At 41.8% G+C, this 22,123-nt stretch overlaps 1 protein-coding gene across 3 annotated transcripts in view; it reads left to right on the forward strand.

Annotated features, from left to right (window-relative positions):
* Positions 1-2,519: 2,519 nt before the first annotated feature.
* CSMD3 (CUB and Sushi multiple domains 3) overlaps positions 2,520-22,123 on the forward strand; it is a 585,345-nt gene continuing 565,741 nt past the window's right edge. For all 3 annotated transcript variants that reach the window (XM_063423509.1, XM_063423591.1, XM_063423676.1), the window contains exon 1: positions 2,520-2,763. In XM_063423509.1, coding sequence (XP_063279579.1) covers positions 2,586-2,763 — 178 coding nt within the window. In that variant the 5' untranslated portion in view covers positions 2,520-2,585. The remainder of the gene's footprint in view (positions 2,764-22,123) is intronic.

The following is a 22,123-nucleotide window of genomic DNA, read 5'->3' on the forward strand; positions in this document are numbered from 1 at the left end:
AACATGGCACTGCCCTTAACACCAACACAGGATTCACATCACTTGTGCGATCACATTCTCGTGTCACTGCAGAGGAAGCAAACAAGCCTACCAAATTTCAATTATAGCAGTCACACTTCAAGACTTATGTGTCTGCCAGAGAAGGCTGTGGATGGCACACAAGGCTGTGAAATACATACCTTTGCTTCTCCCCAGTGAACAACCACGTATGGATCCAACGGGGCTGGTTAGTGTCAGCACTTGTTGCTGAAGGTATTCTTTCCTCATGCATTAGAGCTACAGAGGCGAGTTCAGCCAGCCATATGCAGAGCCACACTCTGAATCCCTGCTGGCCTCACTGAAAGAGGGTTTGGTTTTAAGTACAGGTGGAAGAAAGGCTAGACACCCTCATGGGAGAAGAATTACAGCCATGTAAACCTCTTCTTTTACACTGTGCTTTGGAAGTAAAGGGTGAATTATTACCTCTCCAAATTTCTTCAATACTATTATCTATGGTGTTGTGGTACTATTACATGTATCATATATATATAAAAAATATGTGGTCATACATATATATAGAAAAGCCTCAGTCCACATTTAAAGTTCCTAACCAGGATATATCTTTCCACAAATGCACTCCATGCATGTAAGACACATCCCCACGCACTTCACCCAGGGAAATGCAAACCTGTCTGTGGACACACCTGCAAAGATCTATGCTTTGTGACTGGCTGCCAAAATTTCCCAGCTCACACACCCATGTCCATGGGCACTACAGAATGTGCATTTACCCAGCTCATTCATTTACACACATACGCATGTGTGTACACACGTGCCGTATGCATATCCATGCAAAAACTTACACACACAAACCTGTATGAATGAATAAACCCGTGTGCACACACATGCAAGACAAAAGCACGTCAGAGAGGCACGCATGCTGACCTGTAAGAACACATTCACACACATACATGTGCACAAAATACACATACACACAGCGGCAGCGGAATCCACGCACACTCACACAAACACACAAGTGTGGACATATGCGCAAAGCACGTGTGCACACACACTTGCACTGAATTACACGAGCACACGACGGCACACACTATCACACGCCACTCGTGTGCACACGTGCACTCACATTCAACACGGCACCACATACAAGCACACAGAGACACTCGCATGTGCCAGCGCAGTCACAGGCACACGAGCACCCAAACACACACTCCACCCCCAAGAGAATCCTCCCCCGCACACACTGCGGGGCTCGACACACGCGCGCCCCTTACTCGCAGAAATGCACCCGCGCCACCCCCGCACCCACCCACGTGCGCGCCTCCGCACCGCGGGCGGTGCCTGCACGCCCCCTCCACCGCTTCCCGCAGCGGAGGAACCGCCGCCCCGCGCAGCCTGGGCAGGGGAAGGCCGCCCCAGGCGGGTTCGAGTCCCGCCGGCCGGGGCAGTGCGGTCCCGCGGCCGGGGCAGTGCGGTCCGGCCGGCCGGGGCAGTGCGGTCCGGCCGGCCGGGGCAGTGCGGTCCCGCCGGCCGGGGCAGTGCGGTCCCGCGGCCGGGGCAGTGCGGTCCCGCCGGCCGGGGCAGTGCGGTCCCGCGGCCGGGGCAGTGCGGTCCCGCGGCCGGGGCAGTGCGGTCCGCAGCCCCCCGCCCCCGCAGCCGGAGCCCCCGCCCCGCCCCGCGGAGCGGCCCCGGCGGCGCGGCGGCGGGGCCGGTAGGTGGCGCCAGCGCTCTTCTGGCGGAGCCGCGGCCGCAGCGCCCCCGCTCCGCTCCCGCTCCGCTCCCGGCCCGGCCCGGCCCGGCCCGCCGGGAGACACCGCCCGCGGCACGGCTCCGCCGGGCCCCGGCACCGCCCGCCGCGGCCGGAGCCCCCTCAGCTGCGCGCACGGGCAGCAGGGCTGTGCCCGCCGCTCCCCGCGCCCGCGGCGCCCGGCCTGTAGTGAATGTCCCCGCGCAGAGCAGGCAGCCTGCGCATCCCCGGGGGCCGCGCAGCCGCCGCGGGTGTGTGCCCGAAGGCGCGGGCGAGCCGGGGTGAGCGGGCCGGGGCGGCGAGGGCAGCCCCCGGCCCCGCACTAGCGTGGTTAATGACCGGGCTGTGATCGCTGCCGCGGGCGGCGGCGGGATGGGCGAGCCCCGCCGCGCTGGCAGCCCCAGGCTCCTCCGGGCGGCGGGGGGACCCCGCCACTCCGTTATCTCCCGAGCCGTTCTCGCAGGCAGAACTGATCCTCTTGAGGGAGCGAGGGGGTGGGGGAGAGCCTCATTTGCAAATACTGTTCGGAGTTTATTGGAGAGAGCGTCTGAGCGTTGAGGTGCTCTCCCGTGGCTCCCGGTGGATGCTGCGAGGAGGCAGGATTGTGGTGGGTTTCGGCTGTGCAGGGAGTTGGGGTAGCGGGGGGGTGGGGGGAGGAAAAGACACGATCGAGAGTAGCTGAGACTTTGTGCCCCCGTTGGAGAGATGGTTGAGTCCTCGTCAAGGTTGCTGTGGTATCCCAGAAACACCATTCACTCCGAGCTGTGACCGCGCACCATCAACAGCAACAACTCCGCTGCGCCTGGCCGAGGAATAGGAATTAGGAGCTCTCAAGAATAATATGAAAGGGATCTGCAGAGGGGAAATCCGTGCAAAGGAATCGAAATTAGCAGACTTTTGGGAAAGGGGATGTACTAAATGTGGCCGGCTGGACTTCATCCTGGTGAAGAAAATGGAGATTAAAAGTGGATTTACATTTTGGAACCTCGTCTTTTTATTGATGGTTTCGTGTGTGAAAGGTAGGGTAGTATTTGAGTGGTATATTTTTAGGGGTCCATTTGCTTTCTGTCAGGGCGTTGCAAGATCTCGCCTTGTACCAAGGTGCGTTACAAAATATATTTATCTCTTATTTTATATTTTTGCCCTTGGTACTTTGCAATGGAAAGATATAAACGATCGCAAAACGCGGGGAGGAAAGAAGGAGTTGATTCAGAGCTCTCTTTGGAGATAGGAAATGTATTTGCTTGCCAGAGCTGGCGTTCAATGCAGTGACTGAGCTGAGGCTCAATAAATATTCTTGCAGTATGCTCAAACGGAGACGTGAGTTGGTTCATATAGCCTCTAACTAGTGTATATTCAAACAAATCCCACTGGTTCACTTTTTTAAGGTGACGATGATGCTAGTGAGGGGTGTGTGGGGGGATTACCTACAATTCTGGTTTTCGGTCGAGCAGCGGGATCTTTGCGGGAATGCCTGTATCGATGCACTTATTAGTTTAACCCGTTGCGTGGGGAAAGTTACGGAGGAGCCCAGCGTACGCGAAGCTGTCTCACGGCCCGAAATGCGCTTCACGCTCAGCTGTCTGTACGCATGCAGGGCTCCCCGGCTGTCGGAAAGGTGCGTTGGTAATTCAGCCTTGAAGGCATGGTCTGTCACTGGGTGCAAAGATCGACACCTTTTCTCTCCCTTGGTCCCTTTTCTCTGATGTATGTGTGGGAGTTGGGGCGATGGTGGGTTTTTTTTTTTTTTTTTTTTTTTTTTTTTTTTTTTTTTTTTTTTTTTTTTTCCGTGGCAGGGGCTATTTTGCTTTCTTCTTTCTTCTATGTTCATGAAAGGAGAGCAAAAAGGAAATGTCTAGTTAGCGGCATAAATATCTCCACTAAGTCTGTGCTTGCAGACTGTTAAGGGAAATGCTACACAGAGAGAAAAGAAGAAATATGTGGCTTGAATAATGTGCACCTGCAGAATTACACAGGCGTTGCTAAACAGTGAAGTGCCGATCCCATCACGCGTGCCTTCAGTAAAAGGATCTATTCTGCTACTCCCCACAGTCTGCTGCCTACCCGAAATAATCTCCCCTTGTTTGTGGCCAGTGATTAATATCCGATTAATCACCCTTTTATCCTCATCCTCATCCCTCCTCCCCGCCACACTCATACACTCTCAGAATATTTAGTAGACATTATCGATCCTCTCCGAGTTTTTAGACTGGGTTATCGCCTACGGAGGTTGCCTGCACGGGTGGGAAGGAGGTGTCTTGTGGGGGTGGCATTCAAAGGCGTGCCTTCCTGAGCTGGCGCTGGCTTGGATGAAACAGTTTATTGTAGAGCTTTGCAGCTGCTTTTCCCCCCATTTGCATCGCGTTGAAAAAGACAATTCGCGTTTCACGGGGAGGGTCTGGAGGGCTTTTACCTCATACCGCGTTATCCTGACGCGGGTTATCCAAGGGGAAGGGGCTTGCCTGCCACGTTTATGCACGTTGTAATTAAAGGCAGCCTTTTTCCGTTTGCGTCTGTGGAAGGGAACCACTCCCGGGGCTGTGCCCCGGTCTAGAGACGATTTGCTATCAGCACCGACCCGGGCCTTCGGGGGTATTTCTTTTGGCCGGTTCAGCCCTCTGCCATTTGCGCGTTTCGGTGCCGGGGTTGGCCAGCCCGGGCGCGGTGCGGGCGCGGTGCGGGCGCGGCGCGGGGGCGAGCGGAGCTCCGAGGCGGCTGCTTGGTGAGCGCGAGTCGCGGGGCGGCAGCACCCGACCGAGGGACGCGCCGGCTTCCCCAGCACCTGTTGAGAGCCGCCGCCTGCCCTTGGGGTGCGGCAAGGAAAAAACGCTGGGCACCGAGGGAAAAACTGGGTGAAGCATCACAAACAGCCCAAGAAACAGGGAAAAAATGGTCTTTGCAAAACTGACTGTTTCTCCTTCCCATCGTCAGGGCCTAAGCTTCCCCGCTGCCGAACCTGGCAGTTTCCATAGACTTCCTTTGAACTGGGGCGGTTCTCCCAGAAACTGCCGACCCAGGCGGTGAGATTTTACATTCTGGATGCGGGTTCCTTTAGGCAGCCAAGCTTCACAGAGCTGGCTTGCACTCACTGCAGCACTGCATCTATTCTGGGCGTTTATATTAATTCTCTCTCCATTCCAGTCTATGAAAGCATTTTACTTTAATTTACATTCCCATTGTGTCAACACAGCTCCTGCCCCTAGAAAGCAGAGGCAAAGGATGAATGAATACCTGCCCCTGTAAAACATTCCAGATGTTGGGAGCAAGATGACTCCCCAGAGCCTACATCTGCTCTACTATTGCCTTTTTACCAAGGCCTTTTTACCACACCCCATCTCTGAAATCTCTAGCCTATATCCTTCCTTGCTTAAACACTTCTACTGAACAGTCCAGCGCATCATAACATCCAAACTGTTGCTGTCATTCCTGTCATGCCAACCACTTCCACAGCTTTGATTGATATCTGCCTCTTAGGCTTTTCCCATTTTTGTCATTGTCCTGTCACCATTTCCCCAGCCGATCCACAGCTCTCCCGTCATTACAGGTGTCAAATGATCCCAGGATGCTTAGAGGAACCATGTTCATATCTGAATAATTAGGCTTTATTTGGATATATTGATATAGACAAAACAAATCGTTCACATTTATCTATAAATTCATGCCTCTTTGGAACCTTCAACATACTTGAAAGGGGTTAGAAAAGGGGTAAGAAAGCAGGAGAAGGTGGAAGAAAGGAAATTGTCAGAACTACTGAGGAAGGGGTGATAGGAAGAGCTAAGTAAAGAGGAATTGTTCCTTTTTCAATGAAAATCTTGCTTACACAATATCTCATTATGCCATAGAACCATCTTCTACAACATCTTCCTTCAATAGGCATGGAGTAAAAAAGCAAAGAAATGACACCACTGAAAACTGAGAGGCACAAATGGCATGAAAACAAACAAACACATCCATGATCCAGCCTTTAGAAAAGGCCAAAAGGAGTGATTCCTGATCAGCTACAGAGGGTGATGAATCCTGTGCTCTTCCCTTTACATGAAGGAGACACCCAGGAAAGCTCTCTCCCCTCACACCATGGGAGAAATGAGAAGCACCACTGAGGCAAGAGAGATACAAACCAAGTTTGGAGGAGTAGGGAATGGAAAACTCCACTGTCCAACTCCCTTACAGAAAGGGGGGAAGAGGGCTTAAAAGAGGAGAAAAAAATTAGGCAGCAACAATGAGCTTGGCCTCCTGGGATTTAGGAGAGAAATCACAGATAAGTATCTGTGCACGTCTTCGATTTGGCACCACCCTAAAAAAACAAAAACAAAAACAAAAAAAACCCCAAAAAAACCCAAAAAAAAACCCAAAAAAAAAAAAAAAAAAAAACCAACCCACCAAAAAATGCAGCTTGCGATCTGTTAGTGGAGGCAAATGAGAGGAAATCAAGCAAAATGACCAGATTCCACAAGACTTCTCCGTCTCTTCTATTTGGCTGTCGCTCCGAGAGAGAGCACCAAGGTCGACTTTTGTCTGCCTGGCTAAAATGAAGCTTTGCCGCTGCTGTTGTTCCTCTATTCCCCTCTTGCAGTTGTGACAAGTGGAACAAGGGCAGCTTTCAAAATGAAAGGGAGATGAAGCACTGAGATTTTAAAAGGCTCATTGACAGGAGAAGTGATGAGAAAATGAAAAGCATTTCCATTTCCGGTGATAGGTACCTGGCATATGGGAGTATTTAGCAGGGACAAAGTGTGCCCTGCTTCTTTCAGCCACCTCTGCAATCTCTCTTTTCCCTCATCTCAACCTCAGTCCCGCTCCCTGATGCTCTGTCAGCCCCTCCCCACCTCTTCCTTCCCAGTCACTTGATTTATGGTGTTACTGACGATGGGTATGGGATTACCGGCGGATGGCTTTCCTCAGTGGGGCACGGGTGAGCGCAGCGAGGTGCTGGCTCTGTCCCCGAAGAGGAGAGTAACAGCAGGTTCAGGTTTCGTCATATCCAGATGGTCGATGCCGGTGCTGCATCTTTGTGTGCGTGTGTGTTGGTTCGTGTGTTTGTGTGTATGTACTCATGAGGGGGCAGGGGCACACTGACTGGAGCAGGGACAGCGTCGTCCTTCCCTTCCAACTCCTCCACACCCGCTCACCTCCTCTGGGGTGCCCGTGTGCCGTGAGCCCCCGCAGGTGACACAGGGCTGCCTGTGCTCAGCGGGCTGCGCACCGCCACTCGTGGTGTTTTCAAGCTACGCAGCTCTTCAGGGTTGCTGGCAAAGTTACCCTCTCTCCCCCCACCTTTCTCAGGGCTAAAACACGGCACGGCCGTGCCGCCCTTGGCGCTCGGCTCCTCCGTCTCCACTCCTGCAGGGCAGCAGGGAAGGAGCGCACCGACCCCTGCCAGCAGCACCAGCAGGGACCGCTTCTCCTTTTCCCGCCGGTGCCACTCGGGACTCGCTGCGGGCACAGGAGAGCCTCCCGTTCGCTTTCCTGTTTTCACTGTGACAGGCAGCGGTCCCCAGGCGGAGCCGCTCGGAGCGGCGCTGCCCGCGGCCGCCTCCAGCCGCGCCCGGCAGCGGCCCCGCGGTGACCGCACCTCCGGGCAGCCCCTGGCACAGCCTGCCGTCCTTCGGCTGCGCTTGCTTCATCTCGGACTCAACTGCACGCCTTTGGCTGGCGGGTCTGAGGCAGCACCAGCGTGGTCGGCTGGTTGGTTTGGTTGGCAGACACAGAAAGAGCTGTGATCCTCACTCCCCAGGCACAACCAGCCCGTTCCCCCACGAGAGGCTAAACACTTCAGGCAGCCATACAGGACGGAGAGGGACAGGCTGTAGCTTCAGCTCCATTATCAGCAGCTCAATTTGCAAGCACCAGTGCATGAGACCTAAAGAATTCAGTGGATGTGCTTTAAAATTCCTCCTTTTCCAAGATTCCTGTGCAGAAACATAGCAGAAACTTGTAGTCTACATGTAGTTTTTTGCTTTTTTGTTTGTATTTGGGGTGGGGGGATGTTTTTGAGCAGCAAGTCTAGCAGGATAATTGCCCATCTAGCTTAGTGCCCTTTGTCTCCAACCATCACAATCAGCAGCAGTTCAGTGAAGGATTGGAGAAGCACAGCAAGTGGACTGAGTAGCACGTCCTGGATGTCAGCAGCCAAGGGCTTTGGATCTCCTAAGATACAGGCTGCTTTTGAAAGATCACATTTGGAAAGGCATGGACTGACCTGTGTTCCTCTCATTTGCCCATTCTCTTTCGTTCTGTTGCCTTTTTGCCTTGCCTTGCTTCCCTGTTCCATACCATGGCATTCATATAAAACCTCCATTCTTTACACTCTTCATCTGGCTGAAAGCACTGGCTTGTATGAACATTTGTGATAAATGTTGATGTGCTGTGAGGGTCTACCCACAAAAATTGAAATTTGAAACCACTGAATGCGCATGTATCTAGTAACAAGAAGGAAAAGCACATACTTGTTCAGAGAAATTGGAAAAAGTTTTAAAATATCCTGTGGGGATGGCTCAATTTGCCTGATTGTAACAACTTTTCAGAGAAAATGTTATGAAGAATAAGATAGCCTTGTATTTTAGGTTTGGGTTTTTTAATGTCTTAGACATTGTCTAATTTTCAGAGGTATTGAGCATTTACAATTTCAGGTGGCTCTAGTAAGAGTCTGGGGAGCATGTTAGCACCTGTGAAGCAAGGCTGAGTGAGTCCATCATTATGATTCTGAGATAGAGAGAAACAGTATAATGAAAGCATCTATAAAATTAATTTAAATTATATATAAAATTTAATTTCTACAGAATCTGATAAATTGGAATGGTAGGACTAAGAAAGGCTGCTGTAAAATTTGTTTGGTTTTTTTTTCCTTTTCCACTAATAGGAAAGTTCAATTCTAATTCCATGGGGTTGTGACATCTCAGCTTCAACTTCTTGCTGATGCTTATCATTCAGCTTGTGTTTCTGACCATAATGATTAAGGTTCAAAGGACAGAACAAAGCCTTTGAGGGAAATTAGCTTACCAGTTACTACAAAACAATTTCCAGGAAAGAGCAGTCAGAGAACAGACAACTTGGTCTAAGCTGTGGGTTTTTCCCTTAAACCCCTATAATTTTAAGAGAGCTCTTAGTATGTGAGATATTTGAAGAAGCAACATTTAAGTCACAAATCAGAGATGCATCTGATAGAAGTAATTATTGCAAGGCTATAAACCTTGCCTCATAATTTTGTTTATGTAATTTCCATGCTAGAGTTTATTGCAAAAATCCAGAACTCTTACAAAATTTAGACACATGCCTTTCAATCAACTTTACAGAAGAATGTCTCCTTGTCAATGAAACGGTACATTTTGTCTACAAAAAAAAGATAATGTTTGTCTTTATCAAAAATTCAAGAGACAATATTTGGCGATTACCTTAGACCTTAATAGAACAGAGTGTGGTATGTAATGCATCAGTTTTCACAGTCCTTTTTTTTTAAAAAAATATAAAAGCCTAGTAGTATTACAAAATGTTGAAGATCTCCTTCCCAATATCCAGCTTTTCTTCTGGGAAATAGAATGGAGAAGGACTATAAGGAGGATTATTTAAAATACACATATACACACAGGCACACCATTTACATTTGTACTTGTTTACATTCAGTTGTTTACTGTTCATGGGCAGATTTACAATCATTGTTGCCTTGCTTTGTTCTCACAGAACATGTAAGATTTACTATGGCTTTATAATTTCAGCATTACAGATGCTGAGTACTGTTGTAAATGTCAAAGGAAGAAATAGTGGGAATTCATCATGTCCTTCCCAGGGTCTGAAATCTTAGTTGGGTAAGTTTATAGGTTTAGGAACAGTGTTACTCATAAAGGGTGAGCCCCAGGGTATTGGAAAATGGCAAACAAGGGATTCCAGTAGGGCTGGTCCTCTCATAGAACTCTGTTGTTGAAAAACAAGATGGGATGCAGCCAGCAGAGACATAGAGAGATGGACTGCCCATTTTCCCTTGGATTCTACAAAATGCATCATAGCGTCATGTGTCATATTTGCATTGTATCATAGAAATAAGGAAAATATCTGTAATTTAACCACAGAAGCATTCCTGGGGTGATGAATTCTCATCCCCCAAGGCCTGTAAATAACAGACTGTCTTTGCAGTAGAACTGAAAGAATTTGGAGGCTTGAGGCAGAAATGACTGAGTTGATTACTTGGATTATACTGCTATTGAATCACTATTTCTGACCTTGAATTCTATTCTGTCTGTTTCCCCCATTTATGTATCTTATTAGTCTTATATATCTCTATGCATGTAACTTGTTTGATTTAAATCTTGTGTAAATATGTATACATATATGTTTACACATGCATGTATAATATGCACATGTAGAAATTATATCCATATATTTGATTATGTTATGAAGAAATTCAACAGACAGCATTGTTACCTTACAAAGGCACAGGTAACAACTTGAAATTTATGTGCTTCCTAAGTTATCTTTTACCTCTTAATTTATTGTATATTCCTAATCTCAGAAGGAAGTTCTACTGTAATATGTAATTGATTTCACTAACAAAAGAAGCATGATACTAGTGATAGCTAGGAGTACCTGTTAAGAAGAAAGCTTGATGAAAACAAAAAACACTAGTTACTAAAACCAGTAAATAAAAACTCATCCTAGCACATTAAGAACTGACTGATATATTTATTCCTACTGATTTAGGGAATTTTTTTAAACCAAATATAGTTTCAATAAACTGTTTTTAGTAGATTGAAAACCTCTAATCACCTTTCAAGTATAGAAAAAACCTGAACATTTCCATGCTATTTTCTGGTTTATTTTAATACTGGTATTACCATTTGGAGAGGCTGACGTCATATCTCAGAGGTGGCTGTATTTCAGGGGTAGTTAAAATGATCCCTCTGTCATTATTATTTCCTCATAGAGATGTTTTCAAACCCAGAGAGCAGATACCCACAAGTGTAGTTTGGAGTCCTTAGTGTAAATGAACCGCATAAATGCAAAGTAAAGATATTTTCATGGAACATAGTGTTGAGATGGAGCTACGTGAATTACAAAACCTTTCTTCCACTGTTTAATCTGACCCAGAACGAAAACTTCACGGTCTACTGTAGTTAGCTTTCTTGATTGCTGTGCAGGTTTATTTGGGAGCTGAAGCTTGGTCTAATTAAGAGTATTCTTTTAAAAGCCTATACTAAAAGTTGCATTTTTGCTTCTATGCATGAGCTTTGATCCAAAAGTAAAAAGAAGTTATAAGGCAGGATACAAAAAAACCCTCTAAACTGTTGTTTAAGCCCATAGAAGGCAAAAGGAGAGTCCAGAATAAGATCTCTGAGCTCAGATTTTCCTGTTTCTTTTCATAGTGAGTTTTGAATTACAGTTTTCTGTACATATATTTTGTTTGACTCATAAATATTAATTATAACAGAAGCCATGTATTTCACAACATATGCTAGATATTTTAATTAGAAGTGGTCTATGGAAAATTCTTATTGCATTGTAAACCTAAGGATTACAAAAGTAGATTGTTTAAGATTAAAGGAAAATAAATTGTATATTTGGATAGAGTTGGAAAATGTTTTTTCCACATTTCATTGGTGGTCACATCAGCAGTTCTCAGGATGAATCCACTGGATTCAGTGAAATGATAGAATGCTCATAAAATGTCAGGTGGAATCCTTAGAACCCCAGACTAGTCCTGTGTTTTTCAGGACATATGGTTAATTATAGCATTTTTTAACCTAGTTTCCAGATTTCATTATAACTCTTTTTCCAGTAAATCATTTTGGAATTTGCACAATGCTTCTAGTGGCTGTAGAGGAACTAGGAGGACTTAAGAAAACCGATTGCAGTTTAAAATGCTTCCAATTTAATTATAAGTGTAATTTGGTTTTACTTGTATCAGGTTACCGTATATTCCACTATATAGTTACATTTGAAAATGCTGAATTAGCTAGTAAAACCAAAGCGCAAAACCTGGAAAGTTTCCATGTTAGTTTTATTGTATTTTTTTTCTAACACATTCTTTGTATTTGCCACTGCCTCAGTTTAAAGAGACTGATACACTGAGTCAAAATCACAAGAACTGAAATACAGTGGAAAACAAAAGTCCAAATCCTGGCTCTTGGAAAGCCTACATGGTTAAACAAAGATTGGGGGAAGAAAAGAATAGGTCTTTGGCCACCTCACATAATCATATCCATTGGCTTTGTGGTAATAGATGCTTTTTTTTTGCATCTCCAGGGGCGTGCAGGAACACATACACGCCAACACTTCTGGCAGCAGGCGTCTGTAACAGTGTCCTCTATCAAGAAGAATTATGCCTAATTCATGACTTGCTCTCATCCTCTGCGGTTTCCCTTGAACGCTGTGTCTGTGCTGACACTGCAGTGATGTGACTCCTCCTGGCTGGAGCAGTGCTTGCTGCAGAGAATGGCAGCACTGGGTGGGTTGGCAAAGACCTCAGAGGCCGTCAAGTCCGACTGCTAACCCAGCAGTGCTGGGTGACGAGTGCCATGCATGACGTGGCAGTTTTAGTGACCACAAGAGAAGAAATATGTATACTTAATAACTCATAATAAAAGGGAAATCTTTGCATCAATATAGTGCTCACAAAAATTCTCACCTGATTGGAGGGTTTATTGGTATATTATATTGAAGTATATTGTCATTTGCACAGCCAGCAGTGGAAAGTTACACCAATTAACTGTAAGACAGAGTCTTTTGAAAACGTACTGACAAACTTATGATTTGCAGAGCTATTTATCTGATATAGAAATGAGCAACACAATCAATGTTTAATATAGAACAAATTCAATGGCATTGCTGACTACTGCATGCCTGCCTCCATAACTTTCCTAAGGATATGCTTCAAAATTCCTAAACCTTTCTAGTACTACAAATGCAGTCCATTGAAACATGTATGAGTTTCTACACTATTTTCAGCTACTTTTAAATTAGACTACCCATAAAAAATCCCACCATTCTCCTAAGCTCTATCCATATATTTTTACTACACTCAAATCTAGCTCATCAACTAGCTCCTGTAATTTTTCTGAATTTATTCAGCCTCCTCTGCATTTCTGGGCTCCCTTCCCAAATTCTCTTCCCACTCCACAAGTACCACTGGAGAAGTCCCAATAACATAAAGCCTGCAGTAAAATATAGAAAGTTCTCTTCAGTTTCCATGTCATTTGTAAAGTCCTTTTTTGGGCCAAAGTAATAATCATGTAAGGGTAATATGCTAGGAAATAAAATATCCTCCCAGCCTTACAGTCATAGATTAAACTTACTAACTTTTTCAGGAAGTTCTTTGGATTTTATTTCATGTCCAAGAAATAAAGATTGGAAAAGTGGTTTTTCGATTATATTTCTTTTCATTCTTCAGTATATTGTGCCTGTTTTCTTGATTATTGTTTGATAACCAAAATAATACCTGTCACCCCAAAGAAAACTTAAAAACACATTATTAAAAAAAGTTCAAAATTTGATAGATATTCTTACACTTGTGTGTAAATGAACAGTATAGAATCAGATAGTTAAAATTGCAACACTTGATATATTTTGGAAATCCAAGATATATCTTCTTGGTTTTTCAAGCTCTAATGTATAGAGATAAACTGTCCATGTGACAGTTTATAGTAAGAGAAATTTTATAGATCTAATATTACTCCGTATGATGTATTAATATCACCATTCTGGGATGACCACAACGGACTTGTTAGGACTCTGGATTCTACATAATATTATAGAATAATAATCAAATAGAAAAAGAAAAAAAATATCACATATGGTAAAACAGGGCTAGAATTGTAGGGATACTGTTACATGCTTGTTCCCATTGACTTTGTGTATTCCAATGAAGTCAGGAGAGTTTGCTATGTATCTGACCTGTGGAAAGTACTGTTCCAAATTGCTCCCTTTGGGGCCTCCTGTATTCGTCACCTCTTTGAAATCCATTGACAGCTGAGCTAACACAAATCTAAGAGTCAGAGTGAACCACAGATAGCAACTAAGGAGAGAATCTGCTCATCAGAACCACTGTAATTATTAAGAAAACATGAATTGCCTCCTGGAATTTACTATAAATCTGAGATAACTATATGAAACATGGATAGTTTATTTTAGAATATTGTATGCAATACAATGAGCATTGAATCAACACTTCTGAAAACATAACTACGTTGCAATGTACAGGTGTTTTCTGAAGAATGCTTTCTTCATTCTTACAGGTTTTAATATTTTGCATTATTAAGCTAGTACACAGTGCCCTGTAGGTAAACATCCTCTGGCCAAACTGATATGGATATATTTGTTTAATCAAGTGTTTGTCCTCATCTGCTTCCTCCATGCTTCATGTGTATGAAATTTTTTGCACCATCTCTTTTGTATCATACCTTTTTTGTGCTTATAATTCAGATTGCTCTGGGAAAGGTTCCTATTCTTTGTCTGGAACACTTGGATGATTGAGCACTTTTTAAAAGCTGTATCTTTGATTTTTCCTCTTTTCCCATCTCTTATCAGTATTACAAATATGCCCATTGAATACTTGAACATTTGTATTTTACAATCTTAGCGTCTTTTATTTTCCTACCTGACAATACTATTTTTTAATTTCATTTCTATTGATGGCTCAATAATGTGCCTAACAGTGTTTCTATTTCACACTTCTTGGTGGCTTTAAGTCTTCCCATTCAAAGCTTCTTACTTCTCAAGCGAGAAGTATACTTTTGAAAAAGAGTGATCATCCATTCAATTATAACCTTATTGAAATATTTACCAGTAGATTATTTTAGAGCTTTTCCCCACTGAACTGAGGAGAAAATTTGTCATTGACTTTTAGCAGAACAGACCTGATTGATGCTGAAAGGCAAAATACTCATTTCAATAAAGAGGAGTTTATTTAGGATATGACAGCTCTACAAAACAGTTTATACGTCGCATGGGACTGAACTGATGAAACTGAAAAGCCGTAGCTGTTGAACTCCGCTGGATTCTTTTTGCCAGTACCCTAAAATGGTATCAGAGCTAGGTGCCTAAGTTATTGAGACTCTCAAAAACCTTACGGGCTTTGGTCCATTTCTGTTCACAGTCTTACAAGGTTAGTTGAGTCGACAAAAACGAGTGACAATAACATTAATATCGGGTTTTATTATAGTTTTCAAATCCTATTCTAATTCATCATTCATTTATAAAGATGGCAGGAGTAAGACTACAGCTGCAAAATGACCAAAAATCTAAGATCCTTTTTTAAAGCTTAAAGTAAATAATATCAAAATTTTAGAAGACAATGAGTCAACAGTTTATTAACCAATTGCCTTTTTTTTTTTTTTTTTAACTGATTTGGTCTGGAATTTGGCAGAAACACATGAGAAGCCCTGAGAGTTTAAAGTTTCTGGCTGATCTCTAAATCTAAAACAGCTGAGCAGATTTAAATATTTTGTGTAAACAAATTTGCATCCAGGCTGCTAATCTGCTTGCCAGCTTTCAGCTTGACATTTTCTGAAATGATGGAAAAATGCTAAGCCCTTAATACTAAATGGAGTTCATAATGGAAATGCTGACAGACCCTTAATTACCTGTATTGTGATTCTGCTGAAAGCTTCTTTATCTGTCTAATCTTTCACAATGCAGTTAAATATATAAATTCTTGAAAGAACAAGAAAAGGAAATTTGTTTTGGAAATACTAAATGGTAGCAATGCTATATTTTCTTCCAGACATCCACTTATGGAGGCAGCAGTGATAAAAAAATATTTGAAGAAAAATGTAGTATTATCTGTGCAAATGTAAAGGCAACCAGTGATGCCTAAAAGTTTAACTTAACCTCAAATTTTCAATCTTTTTGAGTCACCTTTCTGGCAAAGTATGACTGAACAGATACAATCAACCACTTTTAATATGATAATGAGGTTTTATCGTAGAAGAAATTTCTTATTGACTTGATATGGCAAAAAAATCACAACCAACAAAAAATACCCACATTATCATTCCACTGCCCTAATACCGTGTACTCGTGCTTAACTCTTCTGCACTGAATGGAGGAGGAAGCAGAGGATAATATGAGAGGAAAGTCATTGTCTGGACTCTAATTTACAAATTCTGTAATGTAGAAACTCCACTATCTGCCAGCTTTAGAACAGAGTCTTTAAGATTCTCTGGTAGAACTTTTTTTCAATTTTTTTGATTTGTTTCATTCCCCCTTTGAAAATCTTCCCCTGTTTGCCCAGGCTGTAACCACCTAGACAAAAACTAGACAGTATTTGCTCTACAGAGATTGCTTAGGGTGGATGACTCAGACATACCAGCTTGCTCTGGCTCCACACAATCTCTGTGCCCCAGCCAGGGCACACAGCTGTGCCTGTAGAACATCTTTCACACATGGCAGTGGTCCTTCAAGGAAACAGAATATCCTCTAGCATTTTTGCCTTTGTGGTTTGCTGGGAAAATGAAATCTATTTCTCCAAGGTTCCCACAGCAATGACTGACAAAGCTCAAAGAAAATATCCTGAATGAAAATGAAAAACATACTGCTCTGATACCTTCTTTCCAGACTGCTGCCTTCTCCAAAAAGAGACCTGGAATTTTAATTTTTGCTTATGAAGAAACTACTTCATTTCCAAGATCAGCTCATCTCTGTATATTCTTTAATATCATTCTGCCTTTCTTGGCATAAGGAGATTAGGATTCTGGGCAGTGCTCAAGATAGGGGTGCGTCAGTGTTTTCTGTAGGGGATAGGTTTCACTCTCTTTGTCTTACTCTTCCTGATTGGGGAAGTGCCATGGAACATGAAGTCAATAATTTCAAAGAAATTTCAGTGATGTGTCTGAGGTCAGAACTCTGAGTTCCAAATTCAGCATCATGCAGGTATCATTTAGTTATATTTTCCTATACACATATTAATCTCTAAATCTTCCCTACTTCTGTGTTTGCATGCCTATTGATTTTGTGAGGACATTCTGGACTACCTTGACAGTGGTGCGTCATTTGATTACCCAAAAGATCTTAACATCGCCAGTCTTGCAAATTTCCCTGCATACTCCTGACTCTGTTGAGGATAGAGATGTGAGGAAAACTGACCCCATCACTAAGCTGAAAGTGGCAGCCCCACTTTTGATTCATGTTCTAAGCAAGTGAATATCACCTATTCTGTGTCTCATATTTTAACACCTTTAGGTTCATAAAAGGAGCTTTCCATCCGTCATGTGGTAAACTATTTTTAATAGCTTTTGGTGGCAAGCCTTGTCAAGAGATTTTTGCATGTTGACCGTGACTAAACTTGGAAAGATTAGTTTTTCTGATTAATGAACCTAAACCTGGAATTCCCTTCTCTGGTGTGACATTTTTAACCAAAGACCAAAAACCACAGGAGAAGAGCTGCCTGTATATGTTGCCTTCTCTGATACACAGAAGAACCATGAATATTTTCTAAATCAGAGCACTTTTCATAGTACTTTTGAGGTACAATGAGACTGCTTAGTACTTTGATAGCTGACTTAAAAATATATTACTGGAGCTGCAGGAAATGGTGCTGTTTCTGTTGGAAGCACTTTCTAGAATTTGAACTAAACTACTATTCGAAGCAAAATGTTAGAGACACTGAGCTCTTGGAGTTGTCATGTTTCAGATGAGATGTTGCTGGCATGTCTGGTCCTGAAAGATTGCATGGTATTTTTCACAGAAGATTGTTATTAGCTTTCATCTGCTGGCTGAATTCCAATTTGGATAATTACAGTCTGCTATCTAAATTCTCTAAGCAGAGTGTGTTAAATAACTTCTACACTTCCTTTTCTAATCTTCTGAGGGGCATTTCTGAAAATTATTAAACAATAGATCTATTTAATCTAAAAGACGGCTGCTTCTAAATGCTAGGGGAAAGGAAAAACTGTTTTAGAAGGTGTGTTGACTACTCGGTGTTCAGTGATAAATTACATGGTAGCATTGGTGTAAGAAATGCTCCTTAGCACTGTACAAAAAAAAAAAAAAGAAAACTATGTCCTTAACAAGATTGCTATAATTTAATTAAGAGTTCATGGAAGCATTTTAGATAAACGGTACAATAGACTCTTTCAAGATGAGGAGTATGAGCCTGGAGAAATCTACATAAAAAGTTTTGGAAAAGTTACAATTTATTGAATCTTGAAATAAAGATTTCTTATTCAAGATGAAGGATTAATACACACAATTGTAGTACACAGGAGAATATAGAAAAGTGCGAAGCTGTGCAAAGCTTTGAACTCCTTCAGATATGAAAAAAAATCAAAGGGAGAAAATGGGTCAATTGGACCAATCATGAAGTCAAGTCCCAGATTTGAAATAAATGGATGAAAAGGAAACATTTCAGATGTAGTTGAGTACAACATTTTGCTAAGTACATACTAGTTCAGTTGTTTGTTTCAATGTTAGAAGAGAAAAGAAGGGAAGCAAATTCAATATTAATCACAATTGCTCGACATATTTTTGAACATGTGTAATTATTGGACTAGTTTAAGGATAATTTAGTAAGATTCAGCTCATTGGTCCCTTAAAAGTGGTGTTTGCTTCTCCCTCTTTGCCTCATGGTAAGTAGCAACATTCAGCAAAATTAGAAAGAGAGAGGAAGCAAAGAGATGCCACACAAATGTCTTGACTCAAAAGGTGTTCTCATATTCACTATCCATCTTTTCTCAGGGCCTGTTGACACAGATGTGTTAAACTAGAAGAAACTCTCTCCTCTACCATTTCTTCCAACCTTATTTACCTCCCACAGAATGCCCTTTATCAAGCCCAAAGGTTTTTGCTTTAAGTGAATAAAAGATCACAGTGTAAACATTTTTGTTCATGATTGTTCCACCCCGCATTTTGAAATCTCTGTACAGGTTTACAGTAAAACTTTTTTGGGGGGGCTGTTTACAGAGAACAATAGTTAATGCAACCACATAATAATTCTATGACTTCTGGTACTGTTTAGTATTATTTTAGTTCAAGAAAAAAAATCGTACCCACTCATGTGTGCTTAAACTATGTTTAAGCTCAGTCCAATCTGTTTAAAAAAGAACAATAACAAGATCATTTTACATAATGTTATGTGCAAATTAGGTATTCACAGGGTTGATGCATGTCTGGATTGAATGGAAGCAGAGGTTGTTTATAGCCCGTTGAGAAAACATGTAAATCTGGTTCTAAGAAAATTCTATTTTACAGTGCAGATGGTTGAGTTGATTGCAGTCTTGAAGATTGAGGACATCTCCATTTCTCTGATGTTACAGAAACACAGAGAACTTTTTGGCCTGATTGTCACTATGACTTACTGTTGCCAAAAACTGCATTAACTGCTGTTTTGGAGTCTCCTCAGTACCGAATTTTCATTAGCTTAGTTTCTTGCATGAATACAAAATTAGTAAATATGAGTGTAATCCAATATGCACAGTTCCAAATGAAGTAGCAGCATTCTTAAGATAATGATCAGGAGAAAAACTGAATGAGTTAATTTCTCTGTTAAACAGCTTCATTATCTGTTGGTTAGTGAAAGTTCAGGTACTTTGGTGTGCAATTTAACACTACATTGCCAAAAAGATCCAGTATATATATTGCAGTTCGAAATGCACTTTGAAGTCTTCTGCTCTTTATAGTTGTGTAAGAAATTGGCTTCAAGGGAATTGCTACTATCCTTTGCTAGAGAAAAAAATAAAATCTTGAAGTTAGTGGGTCAAATATCATCTGCTTTAATTACTTTAAACAGATGGAAATCATGAATAATTATTCATAAAAGCCTTTTTATATGCTTTTTCAAGGGGTATTATTGCAAGGGTTTTTTTCAGTTACATAAATAGCAAAGTGAAAAAGAGCAAGTAATATCATCTCATATCTCAGCACATTAAGAAACAGCAATAAATGGTTTGTTTTATAAGTACTCTGAGAAGTTGCATGGCTCCAAATCCAGTACAGCACAAAAAAAAAAAAAAATCTAATGTTTGAGATCAAACTTGATTGAAGGATTTTTTTCCAATCTTCTAATTATTTCTTCATTTTTATCATTGGGTTACACTAATGCATGCTGTTAAGAGGGCAACTGGGAATTAGTTTCTGGGAATTAGATTTTTCACTAGTAGAAGAAAACTTTGTTTTTCAGATAAATTTTCAGATAATGCTTGATTTCTACCAGCTCCAATGAGATTTATTGTACACTTTACTAATGTTTCATTATTTGGACTATGAATCTGTTACTGGACAGTCTGAGAATGAAACTCTGAAACATTTTCAAAATTGACAGAGTAAAAGTTCATTTGTACATGAAAGAATTTTTTTTTCCTGATGATTACCCCACTTTCATAATTGTATTACATTTCAATTTGCATTAATAGATGGGTGGTTTCTGATTTTGTGCTCACTAACATACCATGGTTTTCATCTAAAATCAAACATTTTTCTGCTGACTAGTGGAGTGAATAATCTTATATAAAATGCTGAAACATGTAAAAAATTAAAACCACAGCCAAACAACTGTATCACCATGCATCTGCTCACCCTTCTGAGCTTGCTGACTCTCCATATCAACTTCTGAAAATTTCTCCATGTCCATTCTTACAATTCAGATTATACCACGGTATAAATAAATTACACAGTTACAATTGCTAAAATAATTTACTTCCTATAGTCCTTCAGCACATTTCAGCTAAGAGGAGGCAGCAGGTTCTTGAGTTGCTGTTACAAAATTACAAAATGGACATATGGGAATGTCTGTTCCCTCTTGCACTCACTTATGACTGTGATCTCAGTCCTCTGTAATAGCAGATTTTTGGGGTTTTTTTAAATTTATTTCTGATAGTTCCTAAAATAAAGAGTTTGAATTTCAGAAAATGGAAGAAAAAAAGGAAAGATCCCTCAACTGACTCTCATTCTACAAATTTCAAAGACTAATTTAAAATTTTAAGAAAATAAGTTCTATATTTGCAAAAATAATAAATGAAAGTAATTGTTACTTGTTTCTGCACTTTAATAAGAATACATTGCATGTTGCAAGTTAACTGCAACAAAATTACAAATTATAGTTTTGCCTTTGATATGTTACTTATTCTTCCCAATTCAACACCTCTGAATCAAAACTGCTTAGGCAACCTCACCAAAATTAATTTTTTGTTATTTTTTGCATTATAGATATTGTGGTAGGTTTTTGGTTGGTTGGTTGGTTGATTGGCTGGTTGTTCTGCTGTTTTTTGAGAATTGGTCTAGGAGTTCTTTTTGTCTCATCATAATTACAAGATTTCACAAATGATGGATAATTTTCCCTGTTGGAAGTAAGAAAGAAGGAAAAAAGAGCCAAACAATCTTTGTGAGAGCATTTAGGGCAACATGTTCTGGTCTTCTCTGTAGAGACAGTTAAAGGGCAATTTGAATTTCAGTTTGTTGTGCACTCTGTGGTCCTTTGGGTTAAAAGTTCCTACTTCCATGTAAGCACTAGTTCAATAGGAAGCCATACAATTCTTTTAGGTATCTTCCTATTGTTTTCTCTGCTCAGCTGGGAGGTTTATCTGCCAGTGAGGCAGCCTGGCTCTTCACCTGTACGGCGCAAGCGGGCCTGCAGGGAGCCCTGGATGCTCCTCCGCAGAGCACAAAGCAGCCACGCAGAGTGGAACAGCCTCTGTGCTAACTAGGCCGTTTCCCAACGTATTATAATAATTTCACACCACATTATACTGTGAGTCTTAAATGGCTGAATGTCTCCTTTGAACATTCAAAGGTTCCCTACTCCAGTAGCTCACTGTTATCGCTTTTACATTGCCTCGTGGCAAATTAATCGAATATACTGCAAGAAAGGGAGATCATCAGTATCATATTTGCATACAAACATCATATTATTTTCAAATTATCTTCTTTAAGGTTCTCGTTTTCCTAGGATGTTTCCTTCTGCCTGTATGAAGCTTGCTTATTCTGTATGCATTCTTCTATTAGTGTTTTTTGCAGAACATAACAGATTTTCCTTTCCACCTTTTTTCTCTCCCTGTATATAAGTGCTAAATTACACAATGGTAAGAACATCAGCAATACTTCACAACTAAGTTTTACTGACTTATACCAAACTAGTCAGGAAAGTCAAGACAAAAGTGATACAAAATTTAAAAAAAAAAAATCAACTCTTCACTTTCTCACTGCATAGGAAATGCTTGGAAGGCTTGAATATTCCTATCATTGTCACTTTGCCTAAAACTTACAGAAAATTTCTCAGGCTCATAATGCCTTAGGCAGCAGCCCCTATGCTCTCCCCTCCCACAGAAAAGAAGAAAAGGCTTCCTTAGCCTTCAGTCCTCACGGGTCTCTTTGGCTCATGCCAGTAATTATATTGTTTTTGTGTTGTATGACAAGTTTGTACTTTGAGGGACACATACTTTGAGAGAATAGGAGGTGATTTTC

The sequence above is a fragment of the Prinia subflava genome, chromosome 1 (assembly GCF_021018805.1).
Source record: "Prinia subflava isolate CZ2003 ecotype Zambia chromosome 1, Cam_Psub_1.2, whole genome shotgun sequence".
Classification (NCBI taxonomy): Eukaryota; Metazoa; Chordata; class Aves; order Passeriformes; family Cisticolidae; genus Prinia; species Prinia subflava.